The sequence below is a fragment of the Suncus etruscus genome, chromosome 15 (genome assembly GCF_024139225.1).
Source record: "Suncus etruscus isolate mSunEtr1 chromosome 15, mSunEtr1.pri.cur, whole genome shotgun sequence".
Taxonomy (NCBI): Eukaryota; Metazoa; Chordata; class Mammalia; order Eulipotyphla; family Soricidae; genus Suncus; species Suncus etruscus.
Window position 1 is genome coordinate 51,743,672 of NC_064862.1, and position 15,491 is coordinate 51,759,162.

Below are 15,491 nucleotides of genomic sequence, written 5' to 3' on the forward strand. Positions count from 1 at the left end.
TGACCCCCCCAAAAAAATGTTATTTAGACTTAATTCCAGGATATATGCTTTCTCATTTTTCTCATTAGCTCTTCCTAACCTTTTTTTTTTTAACCAATGATAAGACTGAAATTGACCCCAAAGAAATGAAGAGCTGAATTTAAAGACAAATTTTAGGGCCCGGAGAGATAGCACAGCGGCATTTGCCTTGCAAGCAGCCGATCCAGGACCAAAGGTGGTTGGTTCGAATCCCGGTGTCCCATATGGTCCCCCGTGCCTGCCAGGAGCTATTTCTGAGCAGACAGCCAGGAGTAACCCCTGAGCACTGCCGGATGTGACCCAAAAAAAAAAAAAAAAAGACAAATTTTAAAAAATTCATCAAGCTCTTCTGGGCCTGATAAGTTGTCCTTGTTGCAAGTCAGGCCCTGAAGAGGTTGACTGATGGAGGGATGGAGGATGAGGCCTTTCTCCTCCAGCTCAGACCACGCATCTGTTACCCTGTTCAGTCGGCGGTTCTGAGGTGAATGCGGTGGGAAGAAAGCCAACAGGCAGTTAGGCTTCCGAAGAAAACAGCTCTTTATTCCGTGAAGAGGCCGAAGCCAAAAGGCCTAAGAATAGGCCACGGGGAACAAAGCCTCTCGCCTTCCACAGACCAATGCTTTTATGCCCCTAAATCAGGTACCACCCAATGGTGGGAGCAGAATCAGGTACCACCCTAGGGTGAGAGCAGAATGCCAGGTCACACCCTAGGGTAGGGCACAATCACTGACAGGGTAGGGTCAGTAACATAATATTTCCATTAAAATGTTTACATACACAACAGTCCTCACCTAGTCCTTCCCCCCAAACCACAAGATACCTCAAAATTGGTTAAAGATCTGGTGAAAGGAGTGCAATAGAACAAATGCAGGCTTTCATGCACAAGGATTCTTGTCAATTTAATGGCTCCTAAGGGACAAAGGATGTTCCTTCTCTTTCTGATAGCAAAATCTGGGAAGAAAAGGGGAGGGCAGAGATCTTCCAAGGAGTTGAAATTATTTCTCGGGCCTGGAGAGATAGCACAGCGGTGTTTGCCTTGCAAGCAGCCGATCCAGGACCTAAAGTGGTTGGTTCGAATCCCGGTGTCCCATATGGTCCCCCATGCCTGCCGGGAGCTATTTCTGAGCAGACAGCCAGGAGTAACCCCTGAGCACCGCCGGGTGTGGCCCAAAAACCAAAAAAAAAAAAAAAAAAAGAAGAAGAAATTATTTCTCTCGGGCATCTGCCCTGGCCCTTTGCCAAGCACCTAGTCCCCCTCTACCCATTTTCTGTGTGCCTACCGCTGCCTCCTGCTGACTGGAAGAAGTATTGACCAGTAGATCTTTTTTTTTTTTTTTTTGTGGTTTTTGGGTCACACCCGGCAGTGCTCAGGGGTTATTCCTGGCTCCAGGCTCAGAAATTGCTCCTGGCAGGCACGGGAGGACCATATATGGGACGCCGGGATTCGAACCGATGACCTCCTGCATGAGAGGCAAACGCCTTACCTCCATGCTATCTCTCTGGCCCCGACCAGTAGATCTTTTTTTTTTTTTTGGTTTTTGGGTCACACCCGGCAGTGCTCAGGGGTTACTCCTGGCTCCATGCTCAGAAATTGCTCCTGGCAGACACGGGGGACCATATGGGACGCCGGGATTTGAACCGATGACCTTCTGCATGAAAGGCAAACGCCTTACCTCCATGCTATCTCTCCGGCCCCGTGACCAGTAGATCTTAACTGCCTGTGTTGAGGTTGTTGATTTTTTTTTTTGTTTCTTTGTGTTAATTAATAGAACACGTTCTAACTTTGTCCAGAAATTATAAACATCTATTTGTAAGGTTTTAATCTTCTCATGTACATTGTTCTGTTCACTTTTTATGTTATGTGCTCTCATTTGTAGGTTTGGGTGTGAATCTGAAGGCTTGAAGGGTTTGTCTGAGAACTCGTTTGCCTCAGAACTTGATATATTATGGGATCTATTTTCATAGATGGAACATAAGTTCCCTTTCATTTATTTATTTATTTATTTTTTTTTTTGTGGTTTTTGGGTCACACCCGGCAGTGCTCAGGGGTTATTCCTGGCTCCAGGCTCAGAAATTGCTCCTGGCAGGCACGGGGGACCATATGGGGCGCCGGGATTCGAACCGATGACCTCCTGCATGAAAGGCAAATGCCTTACCTCCATGCTATCTCTCCGGCCCCAGTTCCCTTTCATTTATATGAATTTGGGAAGTAAAACTAAAAGTCAGCTTCTGATTTTTTGTAAACTTGTTAATATTATTATTTTGTTTTGTTTTTTTTAAAAAAAAAGCTTCACTTTTTTCTAGTTTGCAATAGATACAAAAATATCTCTACAATGAACTGGATTATTTATTAACTATTGGATGATTTCCTTTACTGCACATTGATGCTGCTGATATGCATGATCTTGGCAATGTGCTCATCTTAAACATAAAAAAGTGAAGACCTCAGGTTGGCCGTAGCTATAGCACCACAGGGAGGGCATTTACTTTGCACGTGGCTAACCCAGTTTTATTTCCCAGAATTCCCTAGTTTTTCCTGAGCCTATCTGGAATAATTCCTGAAAGCACCTCTGGGCATGGCCCCAAAACAAAACAAAGAGAAGTGGAGATCTAAAATGTTTCTATAACTAACCAAAGTCACAGAACTCGGCAGTTCATCTAGTTGCCAAAGCTGAGTGTATGGACTGCTGAGTCAGAACTTTTAGAATAGGGGTCACACCTGGCCACTGGGGCTACACTAAGGTGTCCCCAAGGCCAGGGATCAAGTAGTACTGGGGACTGAGCTCAGGGCCTTGCATGTGCTTGGCATGTGCTCAACCACAGGCACTGGATTCTAGCCATACCCCCATAGCCTCATTCTTAGGGCTCCATCACACTGATGACTGTTTTCCACCCTTTAGTCTGAAGAAGACAGTCAACTTTCATACCATGGAGTAGCTTATGTTAATATGGTTCCGCTGCTGTATCCGGGCGTAAAGAGAATTCGGGGTGCTTTTCGTGTTTACCCTTACCTAGACAGTACGGTCTATGAGAAGGTAAGAAAAGGTGCTTTATTAAAATTAAATAAATTCTTTAATTGAATCACCAGGAGATAAGATATACAGTTAGAAAATTGCTCATGATTGAGTTTTTGTCATACAGTGTTCAACACCCTTCACCAGGGCACATTTCCTACCACCAAGGTCCCAAGTTTCCCACCTGCCCTCCCTGCTGCCTGCTTCTGGGACAGATGTTTTTCCTCTCTCCCCGCCCCCCCCTTTTTTTTTAGAAAAGTACTTTAAAAAAAGTATTTTTTAGAAGGTATCAGTCCCATGTCTCTTTTATAATATATCTACCCACATCTACTTACATCTGCATCTTCATCACTGATGTTTGGAAACTGTTGGTATAATGGAATATGAAATAGAATCTTGTATTTACTCTGTGATCAGACATTAAAATTTTTAGGTTAACACCGGAAACTGCCAAGACTCAAATTTCCAGCAACAGATGGGCAGAAAAGGCAAAGTTGGCGTATCTGTACACAATAGAAATCACTCAGTGGTGAGAGGAAGCAACCATTAATATGTGCAAGATGGATGAATCTCAGCTTCTTTGGACTAAGTCAAAGAGGCCAGTCAGTAGAAGCTGCCTGTGTCTGATCACTGAGCAACATACTCCAGCCTGGAACAGCTATTTCTTGACCCACCATTGATTCACAAACCAGTTGAATGTTCAACTTTCTTGGTTTCCTTTATTTAATTTAATTTTTTTGTGTTGTTTGGTTTTCAGAACATACCTAGTATCCCTGGTGGTCTAGTGGTTAGCATTCGGCGCTGTCAGGACATACCTAGTAATGTTTAGGGTTTACTCCTGACTCTCTGAGCTCAGGGATCACTTCTAGCAGGGCTCAAGGAACCAATGGACAATACATGTACTATAAGGAGTCTTATTTCTATTCAAATAAATGCAAATTAAGAAGCAATAAAACATTTTACCTGAAAATTATGTAAATTCTTAAAATCTCAGACAGCTCCTTTGGAAGCAAAGGTTTGGTGGTGATCTATGTATCGGCAGGGGAGGCAACTGGCTTACTCAAATGCTCCAACTTGGCAAAATGGTGCCATTTTCCTCATTAATTTCAATGGACTTCCAATACTTAAGTGATCTAGCAAAGTACCTCACTGGAAAGTCTAATTCTTATAGGAATAATTTATTTTGAGCTTGCCTCATTGGCTTGCAACTGAATGCATTTGGGGATTTCTTTTTAGACCAAGTGCATCTCCAGCTTGTTTCGGGACACAGCCCATTTGATTCAGAACAATAAAGCAGGAGGCGTTAATTCTCCTGTGGTTAAACCACTTGTTGCAAAGATTCCAAAAGAAGAGAAGACCACCAAGGAAAAGGAAGAAGGACGGCTGCGACCTGGTGATGCGGTAGGTTGTTGGGAGATGATCACATGCAGTTGGTTTTGTCAGATGGATATCCACATGGATTTCTTTTTTTTTTTTGGGGGGGGGGTCACACCCGGCGGTGCTCAGGGGTTACTCCTGGCTGTCTACTCAGAAATAGCTCCTGGCAGGCCCGGGGGACCATATGGGACACCGGGATTCGAACCAACCACCTTAGGTTCTGGATCGGCTGCTTGCAAGGCAAACACCGCTGTGCTATCTCTCCAGGCCCCACATGGATTTCTTAGATAGAGATTTCCATAAATTTTAATTTACATTTTGCTTTTTGTTTTGTGTAGAATTTTGGCCCATACTCCAGGAGCTCAGTTTACTGAGCTGGCAATGCTGGGGTACGATATGTTATGTTGGGGATCAAACCCAGGTCAACCACATGCAAGGCTAGCACCCTCCCCACTGTTTTATTGCTTCAGCCCCAGTTTGTATTTATTTTTTGGTGGTTTTTGGGTCACACCCGGCAGTGCTCAGGGGTTATTTCTGGCTCCAGGCTCAGAAATTGCTCCTGGCAGGCACAGGGGACCATATGGGGCGCCGGGATTCGAACCAATGACCTCCTGCATGAAAGGCAAACGCCTTACCTCCATGCTATCTCTCTGGCCCCCAACATGGATTTCTTAGATAGGGACTTCCATAAATTTTAATTTACATTTCGCTTTTTGTTTTGTGTAGAATTTTGGCCCACACTCCAGGAGCTCAGTTTACTCTCCTGGCTCTGCACTCAGGAATTGCTCCTGGCAATGCTGGGGTACGATATGTTATGTTGGGGATCAAACCCAGGTCAACCACAATCAAGGCTAGCACCCTCCCCACTGTATTATTGCTTCAGCCCCAGTTTGTATTTATTTTTATTTTTATTTATTTATTTTTTACTTTTGGGGCCATACCCAGTGACAATAAGGGGTTACTCCTGGCTATGTGGCTCAGAAATCTCTCCTGGCTTGGGGGACCATATGGGATACCAGGGGATCGAATCTCAGTTCGTTTTGGGTTAGCTGCGTACAAGGCAAATGCCCTACCATTGGGCTACCACTCCGGTTCCTCATTCATTTACAGAGAGTCCCCAGCAGTACTCAGAGCCCAGGGTTCACTTCTGGGTGGGAGCTCAGGCATGCTGGAAGTTTGTGGCCCAGGATAGCAGTATCTCTAGCCCAGACAGCCCTATCAGCCACTTGGGCCACTCACATGTGCCAGGAGGCTTTGTGGTTGTGGGGGATCAAATTAGGGGCCCATACATACATTATGGGCATGGGCTCCACCCTTCCTATGATCTCTATCCTTATTTGGCATTTTGATGCACCGTAATGGTCCTTGTTCCTACCTACCATTTGAAGACCATGTACAAGTCCCATTTTTGAGGTGTGTTCTATTTTTTCTTATTAGGCTCCTAGTATAAAATCTCAGAGCTCGGACACTCCTTTGGAAGTTGAACCCTCACTTTCTCACAATCCGGAAGGACAGGTAACTAACTGCAGGAGGAGTTCAAAAATCAAGCTTAGATTCCTTCGTCCTGTGATGAGCAAGTTACAGTGTGGTAGAAATGCTCACTGTCTAAGTTCCTATGATATTTACCATGATTACGTTATAACCTTGAGTAAATGGATTTATATTCTTATTGAGACACTATTCTTTTGTTGCTGTTGTTAGGTATTTTTATGAGGGACACCTGGTGGTGCTCAGAGGTTCCTCCTGACTCTGTGCTCAGGAATTACTTCTGGGGACCATAAGGGATGTTGATGGTTGAACCCAGGTTGGTGGTGTGCAAGGCAAACTCCCTTCCTGTTGTATTATTGCTCTGGCCCCTCTTGTTAGTTTTGTGGCCACACCTGGCAATGCTCCTGGCTTACTCCTAACTCTGCACTCAGGTATTATTACTCCTGGTGATATTCAGGGGACCCTCTGGAATGCTAGGGATTAAACCCGACTCAGGTGCTTACAACACAAGTGCCTTCCCTGCTGTATGATCTCTTCAACCCCTTATTGATACACCCCCAAATGGAAGGGTACTGATTCATGTTTAGGTTGTTACAGCACTAAAAAATGTAAAACTAATTTAATTTAATAAATAATGCTATGTGAAGTGAGGATAGCTTCCCTTTTGGACACACTGTTTTTTGTTTTGGTTGTTTTGGATGTTGACAAATGACTAGTGTTGAGAAGGTCTGAATATGATGAAAAGACCTTTTCAGGAAGATGGCTCAGCAGGGAAGGAGGGAAGTCAGTTTAGACGGTGCCTAGTGAAGTATTGAACAAGTTTGATAGCTTTAGTGGTGGGGAGGGGGAAGGAGAATTGCCCTAAAAAATAAGCCACTATTGCTGGTTTTCTTTTTGGATATATTTTCTTTTCTTCTCTTTTCTTTTCTTTTCTTTTCTTTTTTCTTTTCCTTCTTTCTTTCTTTCTTTCTTTCTCTCTTCTTTTCTTTCTTTCTTTCTTCTTCTTTCTTTCTTTTCTTTCTTTCTTTCTCTTTCTTTCTTTCTTTCTTTCTTTCTTTCTCTCTCTCTCTCTCTCTTCCTTCCTTCCTCCTTCCTTCCTTCCTTCCTTCCTTCCTTCCTTCCTTCCTTCCTTCCTCCTTCCTTCCTTCCTTCCTTCCTTCCTTCCTTCCTTCCTTCCTTCCTTCCTTCCTTCCTTCCTTTCTTTTTTTTTTGTGGGGCCATACCCCTTGATGCTCAGAGGTTACTCCTGGCTATGCGCTCAGAAATTGCTCCTGGCTTGGGGAACCATATGGGATGCTGGGGATCAAACCCAGGTCTGTCCTGGGTCAGCCATTTGCAAGGCAAATGCCCTACCACTGTGTTATTGATCTGGCCCCTTGGACATATTTTCTTTTCTTTTTTTTTTCTTTTTTTGGTCACACCCGGTAACGCTCAGGGGTTACTCCTGGCTATGTGCTCAGAAGTTGCTCCTGGCTTGGGGGACCATATGGGACACCGGGGGATCGAACCTCAGTCCGTCCAAGGCTAGCGCAGGCAAGGCAGGCACCTTACCTTTAGCGCCACCGCCCAGCCCCTTGGACATATTTTCTATGTGAGAAATGTTTTAACAGTTGAGCTCACTCTATATAGTTTTCTTTCTTTCTTTTCTTTCTTTCTTTCTTTCTTTCTTTCTTTCTTTCTTCTTTCTTTCTTTCTTTCTTTCTTTCTCTTTCTTTCTTTCTTTCTTTCTTTCTTTCTTCTTTCTTTCTTTCTTTCTTTCTTTCTTTCTTTCTTTCTTTCTTTCTTTCTTTCTTTCTTTCTTCTCTCTCCTTTCCTCTCCTTTCCTCTCCTTTCCTCTCCTTTCCTCTCCTTTCCTCTCCTTTCCTCTCCTTTCCTCTCCTTTCCTCTCCTTTCCTCTCCTTTCCTCTCCTTTCCTCTCCTTTCCTCTCCTTTCCTTTCCTTTCCTTTCCTTTCCTTTCCTTTCCTTTCCTTTCCTTTCCTTTCGTGTCGTTTCCTTTCCTTTCTTTTCTTTTCTTTTCTTGCCACATTCAGTTATGCTCAGGAATCACTCCTGTGCTCAGAAATTGCTCCTGGCTTGGGGGACTATATGGGATGCTGGGGGATTGGACTGCCTAGGTTAGCGTGTATAAGGCAAACAACCTACCACTTGTGCCACCACTCTGGCCCCTATGTACAGCTTTCTTACTCTTTTATGTTACTATAAATTTATAGTTCTATAAATCTTTATATTTATATAGTTATATATATAAAATTTTGGGTTTTGGGTCACACCCAGCAGTGCTCAGGGGTTACTCCTGACTCTACACTCAGAAATCGCTCCTGGCAGGCTCAGGGGATCATGTGGAATGCCAGGATTCGAACCACCATGCATGCCTTACCTCCTCACTATCTCTCTGGCCCCATATATATAAATTGTATATATAAATATATATAGTTATAGTTATTTATAGTTATATTTATAGTTCTATAAATATCTGGTATCCCCCCCCAGAAAACATAATAAAAGAAAAATATTTTCACAGCAATATGTAGAAGCAGGAACATACATGGTGTTGGAGTTTCAGCTGGACAAAGCCTTGGTTCCAAAGCGAATGCCAGAGGAGCTGGCCAGAAGGTATGGGAAGCAAGGATGAGGATATTTGTTTTGCCAAAATAATACTTTGGGTGGAGTTGGATTTGGGAGAACACCCAATGATGTTGGGAGCTACCTTGCAGGTGTCAGGGGCTCCCAAGCAGTGCCAGAGGTTTGTGGTCCCTCTGGGGGTTGTCAGACAACCACACTGGGAACCTCATGCATGCGCCTGAAGACATAGCACTGCTTGGGGCCTCAAAGTACTGGTGGTGTCCTGGGCCGCTGGACTGTATCCTGTGATGCTCAAGAGACCATGTGGTTCCAGGAATCAAATCCAGGCTTCCCTCCTGCAAAGCATGTGTTCCAGTTCTTTGGGCTATCTCCTCAGGCCCCTCATTTTCATTTTAGGTTATATTGTAAATGCTTTTGAGAGACTAAGCATCTTTTTCACAATTTTTGAGTTGCTAGGAAGCCTTACTAAGTAACGTATTAATCGTTTATTGACTTATTATTTAATAAGAGAAGTGTTATTAATCAAATTTAATCAGGAAGGAGGATCTATACCAAAAGAAGGGCTTCCTAGTGGGGCCTGTGGCTCAGTGGTAGAACACATGCCTTATTTGTGTGAGCCCTGGGTTTGGGGAGAAGTGGAGAGGGAGAAGGAAAGGGGGAGAGGGACAAGAGAGAAAATAGAAGAGTCAAGACCTGATTACCCATGCCCCAGTTCGATTCTAGAGCAGCTGTCCCATTTAAGCTCTCTGTGCAGGATGCTTAGTAACAGAATTGTAGCATCCTTGAAAATGTCGTAGTTGGGGCCCGCGCAGTGGCGCTAAAGGTAAGGTGTCTGCCTTGTCAGCGCTAGCCTAGGATGGACCACAGTTCTATCCCCCGGTGTCCCATATGGTTCCCCAAGCCAGGAGCGATTTCTGAGCGCATAGCCAGGAGTAACCCCTGAGCGTCACCGGGTGTGGCCCAAAAACCAAAAAAAAAAAAAAAAAAAAAGAAAAAAAGAAAATGTCGTAGCAGCCTGGCGGTGCAGAGGGGTTACTCCTGTCTCTGTGCTCAGGAATCACTCCTGGCAGGTTCAGGGATGTCAGGGAGCAAACCTGGATCGAACCTGGTTTGGCTGCTGTGTGCAAGGCAAACACTCTCCCTGCTGTGCTATTGCTCTGGCCCGTATAGTGCCACATCCTTTAGTATTTTTATAGTTTGACTATTCTAACTATTGCTAACGTGAACATGGAGATGCAAACAGGTAGTGGAGTTAGGGTCTGGTCTTCAGTAGAAGAATACCCAGAAGAGGCCTTGCTTGTTCTGCTTGGGCCTCTCTATAGTCACCTCCATACTGGTTTCCATAGTTTGAGCATCAGTTCACCTAGACAAGGCTCTTCTGTCACTTCCTTGCCAACTTTGTGACTTCTTGTCTATTTGTTCCCTTCTGCTGGAGCTTGGGGATAACCCTTGTTCAACATTCAGCTGTGAAGTGGAACAAAACTTACAGCTCTTTCAAGGTGAGAAATAGGAGAATATAAACCTGAAGATTATCTTTTTCTTTTTCTTTCCTGATGCAGGGTCAGGGAAATGATTCCTCCAAGGCCACCTCTTACCCGTCGAGCTGGGGGAGCGCAGAAGGCAAGTCTGAAAGCCACACTCCAAACCCACCATTCAGTGGACCCATTTAAGGACTGAGAAACAAGGGTTTTTCCCTATCTATCTTCCTGGTGTTATATGTTTAATTCAGTCAACAGTATTTAATATTTCCTGTGATCTCTGTGCCAGGGGTGGAAAAGCGTAATTTCTGCCTTTATATGACCCTGCCCAGGGGCCAGCTCTTGCTCCACATATTGACCTGTGACCTTGGTGTGGACTCCTTACTGGACTCTTGGTGTTTTCCCAGGCAGTCAATGACTATCACGCACAGATCCAGAGCATCTCGAGGGCTATCCTGGAGGAGTACCATGCTATGTTCGGCAAAGAGGCGGCCAAGCAGGGCAACAACATTGACCCCGTAGTCCTGGAGGAGCAGAAGTGCCAGCTCAATTATGAGCTTAACTTTTCCGGAAAGTATTTCGCTTTCAAAGAACAACTCAAGGTAAAATGTTCGCTTAATGATTCCATTTTGTGTGTGTGTGTGTGTGTGTGTGTGTGTGTGTGTGAAGGGGGAGAGAGAGAGAGAGAGAGAGAGAGAGAGAGAGAGAGAGTGTGAAGGGGGAGAGAGAGAGAGAGAGAGAGAGGGAGGGAGGGAGAGAGAGAGAGAGAGAGGGAGGGAGGGAGAGAGAGAGAGAGAGAGAGAGAGAGAGAGAGAGAGAGAGAGAGAGAGAGAGAGAGAAAGAGATTGTGTGGTGTGGGGCCCACCTCTGGTGGTGCTCAGGGCTTATTCTTGGCTCTGCATTCTGAAATCACTCCTGGCAGTCTCGGAGGAACCTATCTGATGCAGGGGTTCAAACCTGGTCGGCGCCCTACTGCTCTGGCCTCTGATTCCATCTTTTTTTTTTTTTTTTTTTGCTTTTTAGGCCACACCCTATGACGCTCAGGGGTTACTCCTGGCTATGCACTCAGAAATCATTCCTGGCACAGGGGACCATATAGGATGCTGGGGATTGAACCAAGGTCCATCCTGGATTGGCATTTTGTATGGCAAACGCCCTACTGCTGTACTATCACTCTAGCCCCCCTGATTCCACCTTTTTAAATAATGCACTTCTCTACATTACATATAGAATTATGAGTTTTTTCCATCTGGCTACATTTAGCTTCCCTTTCCTCTTTCCTGCTTATTGGTGCAGAGAACTTTGTCATTCTTGATAACATAATATCAAGAGAAGCTCTGTTTCTGCAGAGCCTTTGACTGGTTGTGTCTGCTCTGCATGTGCACTGTTAAGAGAGTTGTTCACTAGGACTTAGGGTGAGTTTAGGACCCCCTTGCCTCTTTGCTCTAGCAGACAGGAACTAAGCAATGTGGATACTGTGACCTCTGTCGCCCCTTCAAAACCTTTCCTTAGTACTCTTAGTGAGATCTGAAAATTATTTGCAGAATAGTAATCTCAAACTGCATAATATTTAAGTGCTTGGTGCATACTCAAATTTAAGGCAATTTTTAATTAATTAATTAATTAATTTGGGGAGCACATCTGGTGGTGCTCTGGGATTACTCCTGTCTCTGTGTTCAGGGACCTTATTCTTGGCAGTGCTCAAGGGACCACATGGGTTTCAGGGATCAAACCCAGGTCAGCTATGTGTGCAAGAATCCTACTTGCTGTTCTATCACTCCAGCTCCTACTATACAATTTTATTTTGTTTTAGTTGTGATTTTGGGGCCACGCTTAGCGGTACTCAAGGGTTACTCCTGGCTCTGTGCTCACTCATTATTCTTGGCAGATTCAAGACTATATGGGATGTTGAGGATCAAACCCTGGTTGGCCGCATGCAAGGAAAATGCCCTACCTACTGTGTTATCACTCTAACACCCTGTAGTCAATTTTTAAAGTGAAACAAAATGATTTAATTAGGGAAGAAATAAGGGGATTAGAGAGAAGGCAAAGAGGGGAGGTGAAAGAGGGAAACACCCAGAGAAAGAAATTACACATCCCAGGGTTAGGTGTGGACAACTCCAGAGTGAAATGCCAACAAATTCTGTACTGCTTCATGTCTTACTTATTTCACCCTTACAATAACTCTCCAAGTCTGGGCTCTCCACTTTTCAAATGGAAAAAATGCAACACCAGGGCTGGAGAGATATCATGGAGATAAGGCATTTGCCTTGCATGCAGAAGGGCAGTGATTCGAATCCCGGCATCCCATATGGTCCCCCGAGTCTGCCAGGGGCGATTTCTGAGCATAGAGCTAGGAGTAACCCCTGAGTGCTGCCGGGTGTGACCCCTCTCCCCAAAAAAAGAAAAACGCAACACCAGTTGGTTAAGTGATTCTCCCAAGGTTTCAGAATTAATGGAGGTCCAAGATCAGATGCAGATTCAGGCAGACTGGCTCCAGAACTTTTATTTTTAATCAGAACTTATTGTCCTAAGCATAGTTGCATTGTTCTCTATGCTCTACTCAACTTGACCATGTGTCCCACACATAAGTAAACAGATGCCAAGAAAGCACATAAGTAATAAAGTGGCTAAACAAGTGAGGAGACTCTTCTCAATAGGAGGCAGAGTCACTACTGGTTCAAACCCGAGTTCTCTTGGACTAATACTACTAGTGGGGTGACAATGGATCAGTACTTCATCTCTTTGAACATCCATCTCTTTGCCTCATGAAGAGAGATTATACAAGTAATGTTACGTGGGTTCATTGTGACCACTAAGTAATATAATGCAAAGAAAGGTGTTTAAGTAGAAAGCTTGTTGAGAATATTAGTTGTGTAGAGAAAAATAAAAAATCCATATAGTATATACATATAGTACACAATACATGGTATACAGTACATATTAAATAGTATACAGTACATAGTATAGAGTACATAAAATATAGTACACTGTACATAGTTCATAGCACACAATATTAGTCATTGTATATAGTACAGAGTACATAGTATATAATACACAATAATAATACACAATCATGGTACAAATTACGTAGAATGTGGTATGCATTACAAAGTACATACTATTCAGTACACAGTAATACAGTACATAGTACACAATATGTACTATATAGTACATAGTATATAGGCCACAGTACATAGTACAGAGTACACATTATGGGGCCGGGAAGGTGGTGCTAGAGGTAAGGTGTCTGTCTTGCAAGTGCTAACGTAGGACGGACCGCGGTTTGATCCCCGGCGTCCCATATGGTCCCCCCCAAGCCAGGGGCGATTTCTGAGTGCATAGCCAGGAGTAACCCCTGAGCGTCAAACGGGTGTGGCCCAAAAACCAAAACCAAACAAACAAAGTACACATTATTACTACACAGTAATAGTACATAGTGCATATTACACAGTATATAGTACATAGAACATAATACACAGCAAATGGTACACTATACATATTCAGAGCACTGACATACATAGTATATAGTATATAGCACAAGTACATAGTACATGTTACATAATAACATAGTATTTAGTACACAGTATATAGTAAGCAGCACATAATATATCATACAGAGTACATACTAAAAAGTGCACAGTACAAAGAATATAATACACAGTACATAGTGTCCAGTACAAAGTATATAGCATACATAGTACACAAAACAAAGTCTATAGTACATAGTATATAGGACACAGTACATAGTAAAGGACATAGAATAGTATACTGTGTACACAGTATATAGTACACAGTAAATAGTAAATAGTTATAGTACACAGTAACGTGGTAAAAATTACATATACAGGGGCCCGGAGAGATAGCACAGTGCCATTTGCCTTGCAAGCAGCCGATCCAGGACCAAAGGTGGTTGGTTCAAATCCCGGTGTCCCATATGGTCCCCCGTGCCTGCCAGGAGCTATTTCTGAGCAGACAGCCAGGAGGAACCCCTGAGCACTGCTGGGTGCGGCCCAAAAACAAAAAAGAAGGAGGAGGAGGAGGAGGGGGAGGAGGAGAGGAGGAGGGGAGGAAAGAAGAAGAAAGACGAAGAAGAAGAAGAAGAAGAAGAAGAAGAAGAAGAAGGAGGAGGAGGAGGAGGAGGAGGAGGAGGAGGAGGAGGAGGAAGAAGAAGAAGAAGAAGAAGAAGAAGAAGAAGAAGAAGAAGAAGAAGAAGGAAGAAGAAGAAGAAGAAGAAAAGAAGAAGAAGAAGAAGAAGAAGAAGAAAAGAAGAAGAAGAAGAAGAAGAAAAGAAGAAGAAAAGAAGAAGAGAAGAAGAAGAAGAAGAAGAAGAAGAAGAAGAAGAAGAAGAAGAAGAAGAAGAAGAAGAAGAAGAAGAAGAAGAAGAAATACAAATGGCAAAAAGGCACATGAAAAAATGCTCCACACCACTAATCATCAGGGAGATTCAAATCAAAACAACTATAAAGTACCATCTCAGACCACAGAGATTGACATACATCACAAAGAACAAGAATAATAAGTGCTGGCAGGAATGTGGGGAGAAAGGAACTCTCATTCACTGCTCGTGGAAATGCGGTCTAGTCCAGCCTTTATGGAAAACAATATGGAGATTCCTCAAAAGACTTGAAATTGAGCTCCCATGTTATACCACTCCTAGGATATACCCTAGGAACACAAAAATACAATACAAAAAAATCCCTTCCTCACATCTATATTTATTGCAGCACTATTTACAATAGACAGACTCTGGAAACAACCCAGATGCCCTTCAACAGATGAATGGCTAAAGGAGCTGTGGTACATATACACAATAGAATATTATGCAGCTGTCAGGAGAGATGAAGTCATGAAATTTTTCTTATACATAAATGTATTTGGAATCTATTATGCTGAGTGAAATAACTCAGAGGGAAGAGATAAACACAGAATAGTTTTACTCATCTATGGGTTTTAAGAAAAAAATTTCAAGACATTATTGCTATAATGACCAGGGACAATAGAGATGAGGGCTGGAAGGACTGGCTCTCAATGTGAAGTTCACCACAAAGAGTGGTGAGTGCAGTTAGAGAAATAACCACACTGACAACTATAGTGACAATGTCAATGAATGAGAGAAGTAAAATGCCTGTCTCGAATACAGGTGGGGTAGGGGGATGGAGGGATATTGGGTACACTGGTTATGGGAATGTTGCATTTGTGAAGGGGGTGTTCTTTTTATGACTGAAACCCAACTACAATTATTTTTGTAATCAAAGTGCTGAAAGATCAAAATAAAAAGAGAGAAATAACAGAAAATTGTTTTCTGGGCCCGGAGAGATAGCACAGCGGCGTTTGCCTTGCAAACAGCCGATCCAGGACCAAAGGTGGTTTGTTCGAATCCCGGTGTCCCATATAGTCCCCTGTGCCTGCCAGGAGCTATTTCTGAGCAGACAGCCAGGAGTAACCCCTGAGCACTGCCGGGTGTGACCCAAAAAACAAACAAACAAAAAATTGTTTTCTGGGGCTGGAGAGATAGCATGGAGGTAGGGT

General features: G+C 43.5%; 1 protein-coding gene across 1 annotated transcript in view; it reads left to right on the forward strand.

The window, feature by feature from the left end:
- The window catches only part of CFAP70 (cilia and flagella associated protein 70), a 56,640-nt gene that overhangs the window by 13,128 nt on the left and 28,021 nt on the right, over nt 1-15,491 (forward strand). Inside the window, exons 6-11 of the mRNA XM_049789261.1 lie at nt 2,919-3,053; nt 4,269-4,433; nt 5,847-5,924; nt 8,420-8,511; nt 10,041-10,105; nt 10,371-10,561. Of these exons, the coding sequence (XP_049645218.1) occupies nt 2,919-3,053; nt 4,269-4,433; nt 5,847-5,924; nt 8,420-8,511; nt 10,041-10,105; nt 10,371-10,561 (726 nt within the window). The remainder of the gene's footprint in view (nt 1-2,918; nt 3,054-4,268; nt 4,434-5,846; nt 5,925-8,419; nt 8,512-10,040; nt 10,106-10,370; nt 10,562-15,491) is intronic.